Below are 3,225 nucleotides of genomic sequence, written 5' to 3' on the forward strand. Positions count from 1 at the left end.
ATAGTCTAATATCGTTTCATATTGTCTAATATCATGTAATATAATGTAATAGGTTACACTATGGTAACGCTAAAAGCTGTCCAGAAGAATTCCCCAGTCACTGTTCTTCTATGGTTTCTGTCAGTTCCAGGTAAATGGGAGATTTGGAGACTAGCTTAATCCATGCACGAAAAACATGTAGAATAGAGCAAATGGTAGCAAAATGGCTTCATCGCTCTCGGGACAGCCTGCCCAGGTGAGTGGGGTCTGTGGAGGGAGCACCTTGGGTCAGAGGCAGCGCCTGGGGCTGGCGCGGCCTGCGCGGCCTGCTCGCTGTGTCTGTCCTTGGGAAATGCACTCCCAGAAAAAGAACAGCAGCAGTTTGTGAGCAACCCCCCTGGCTGCCAGGGCCTGACGTTCCTGCCTTGCTCTGCTGGGGTTTTGTGAGGAGGAGATGCGGCATTGCTCCACTGGAACTTGCTCCTCTGGAAGGTGGGCTCGTGCTTCTCGTTGTGGGCCCACAGTTTGGACTGGGCCGCGTCGCCAGGGATCCTGGCCCACGGCTGCTGTCCTTCCCTGGGGCCTGGGAGATGGCACTGGGGTGTGGTGCACACAGAGAGGACACAGAGTGGACACAGAGCGGACATCCGTGGGCTGAGTGGATCCCAGCAGAGGCCCAGAGCTCCCGTGCTGCCTCGCTGGGTGAAGGTGCTGCTGCTCCCTGTGGGTGGAGGTGATGCCTTGTGCTGGGGCACGCCTGTGTGACCTTCTCTCCTTCTGTGTGACCAGCGGGCTGGGCTGAGCTGTGGTCTCAGCCTCCTGCAGAGGCCTGGGGCAGCCCCTGGGCAGCAGGGCATGGCCTACATCCTTGGACAAGCAGTCTGTGGTAGTGTCACGTCTAACTGTGTGTTCTGCTGGTGCAGGGGCAGCGTGGCAGCAATGGACAGCGCTGGGGACAGCGCAGGGCAGCCCCCCAGCCGGGCCAAGGTGACGGTGACCGTGTACAAGGACCTGGTGTTGCAGCACTACGGCTTCGAAATCTGCCCCGGGCTGCCGCTGACCATCGCCTCGGTGACTGCAGGTGTGGCTCTGACAGACCAGCAGGGGGATGGAGGGATGGGCTGACTGCAGGGCTGTGGGTTCTGTTCTTGTGGGGATGGGTTGCTGGCTCTGGTTTCTGCTGGTGTGGGAGCCCTGAGCTGGCTGTGGCTGCCAGGGGCACCAGGACACATCCCAGCTCCCAGTCTGGGGCTAGTGTCAGTGTCCCCACGAGTCCCTCACCTGTGCTCAGTCACTGCTGACCTTCCTGATGCACAGAGCTGCTCCAAGTCCTTCCTGGTTTTTTACCTGAAATGCAGAGGAAGAATTTAATCTTATCTCAGAGAATTTCATCTTACTCCACTGTGGCCATGGTGATCTGAACAGGTCTGGGCTTTCATCCCTGTGACACAGGGGTTTGCTGCTGGGTGCAGGCAGTGCTGAAATCAATCAGGTTTATATTTGGCTATAGCAGGGATGGGTGTAACTCAAAAACTGACATTCTGTTTCCTCTTAAATTTTTTTAATGGGTGCACAAAACCACGCGGTTTTCACCTGTTGGTGTGGGTGCCAGCCCTCTCTTTGACTGGCTGGGCTCAGGGCCAGGGCAGGGACCCTCTGTCACTCCTACTTCTCTTCATGCCCCTTCCCATGTAGAATTACCTGAGAGCTGTGGGGAGTACAGAGTGGGGTTTTTTCCTGTTATGCTTCTCTCTTCTCCTAATCAGAAATAATCAATATTTTACTAAAGCTGAGGCACAAAGAAACCTGCCCTTCATTTTACTAAACCTGAACACGAAGAAACCTGTCCTTCCGAGCCTGCCCTTTGCTGGTGGGATCCCATGTGTGCTTGCCTGTGCTTGGTTCCCAGTGCGGTGGGCCGAGACAAGGGGACAGATCCTGGGGGGTTCTCGGGGTTTCTGCACTGTGGTGGTGATCTCGGAGGGTTTCTGTGCTGTGGTGGTGTCTCAGAGGGTTTCTGCAGTGTGGTGGTGATCTCAGAGGGTGATTAGGGTGATTTCTGGGTATGGGGGTGATCTCGGAGGGTCATTTCTGTGTGTTCTGTTGCTCTCGGAGCGCTGTTTCCGCGGTGTGAGCAGCTCTGTGCCCCGGGGGCAGGTTTCTGCCCATGCCTCACCCCACTCCGCTCCGTTCCGCAGGGAGCACGGCAGACGGCAAGCTGCAGCCCGGGGACCAGCTCATCATGATCAACTCCAGCTCGGTGGATGGGCTGTCGGTGGAGCGGGCCGCCAGCCTCATCAGGTGTGTCACACATGTGTCCCCGTGTCCCCGGAGCCACGGTGTCCCCACGCTGACCGCCTGTCCCCCTGCAGGGACGCCGGAGATGAGCTGCTGCTGACCGTCCTGCGCTGCACGGCCGTGAGTGACCCTTCCTCGGCTCCCCGGGCACGGGCAGGGGTGACTGGGCTGGCAGGGGCTGGTCAGGGCCACGCGGGTGCCCTGAGCACCCTCTGTGCCACAGCCAGCCCTGGGCGGGGCGGGCAGTGACTGCGGCAGCCCCGGGTGCGGGGCCGGGCGGGCCGGTGGCAGGGACAGGCTGTGCCCCAAGAACCCTGCTGGGCTCCGGGATGCCCGGAGCACTCGGGGGCTCCTCCCAAATCCCGATCTGTGCCCCCATCTCCTGTCCCCAGGCAGGGTGGGGCTGTGCCACAGGTGAGGCATGTCCCCCAGGCAGGTGACACGGGCAATTTGACAGGTGAAGGCTCTGCCTGGGGGGGCACTGAGGGGCTCTGCTGCTGCTCTAGGGGACCACCATGCTTTACAGGGTGTTTGTGCAGAGTTCCTCAGCACACCTGAGCCTGATGGGACCTGTCGTGGTGACAGCAAGGTCGTGTGACAGCAGCACTGTGTCCTTCGTGACAGCAACCCCGTCCTTGGTGGCCCTGGGTGGTTTGCAGCACTCTGGGCAGCCCAGCAGAGCAGGCAGGGTCTGTCCATCAGTGCCAGGCTCTCTGTGTGCTGGGCTAGGTGCAGCCCTGTGCCATCCTCTGTTCTGCGGGGTCCCGGTGTGGGGAGGGGACACCTGGGCACGGCACCTGGTCCCCGTGCAGTGATACTGGCAGAGTGACACTGGCACACAGTGTCCGCTGGCTGCAGCAGCTGCCCGGCAGGTCTGTCTTGGTTTGGAAAGACAGGAGCCTGCTAAGGAAGGCAGGACCCTCCCCTGAAATGGAGAATGTGAACCCT

At 59.7% G+C, this 3,225-nt stretch overlaps 1 protein-coding gene across 1 annotated transcript in view; it reads left to right on the forward strand.

Moving 5' to 3' along the window:
* Positions 1-3,225, forward strand: part of FRMPD1 (FERM and PDZ domain containing 1) — a 26,673-nt gene that overhangs the window by 505 nt on the left and 22,943 nt on the right. Inside the window, exons 2-5 of the mRNA XM_014311362.2 lie at positions 125-235; positions 903-1,060; positions 2,178-2,280; positions 2,352-2,397. Of these exons, the coding sequence (XP_014166837.1) occupies positions 135-235; positions 903-1,060; positions 2,178-2,280; positions 2,352-2,397 (408 nt within the window). The 5' untranslated portion in view covers positions 125-134. The remainder of the gene's footprint in view (positions 1-124; positions 236-902; positions 1,061-2,177; positions 2,281-2,351; positions 2,398-3,225) is intronic.

This window comes from Geospiza fortis, unplaced genomic scaffold (assembly GCF_000277835.1).
Source record: "Geospiza fortis unplaced genomic scaffold, GeoFor_1.0 scaffold3703, whole genome shotgun sequence".
Classification (NCBI taxonomy): Eukaryota; Metazoa; Chordata; class Aves; order Passeriformes; family Thraupidae; genus Geospiza; species Geospiza fortis.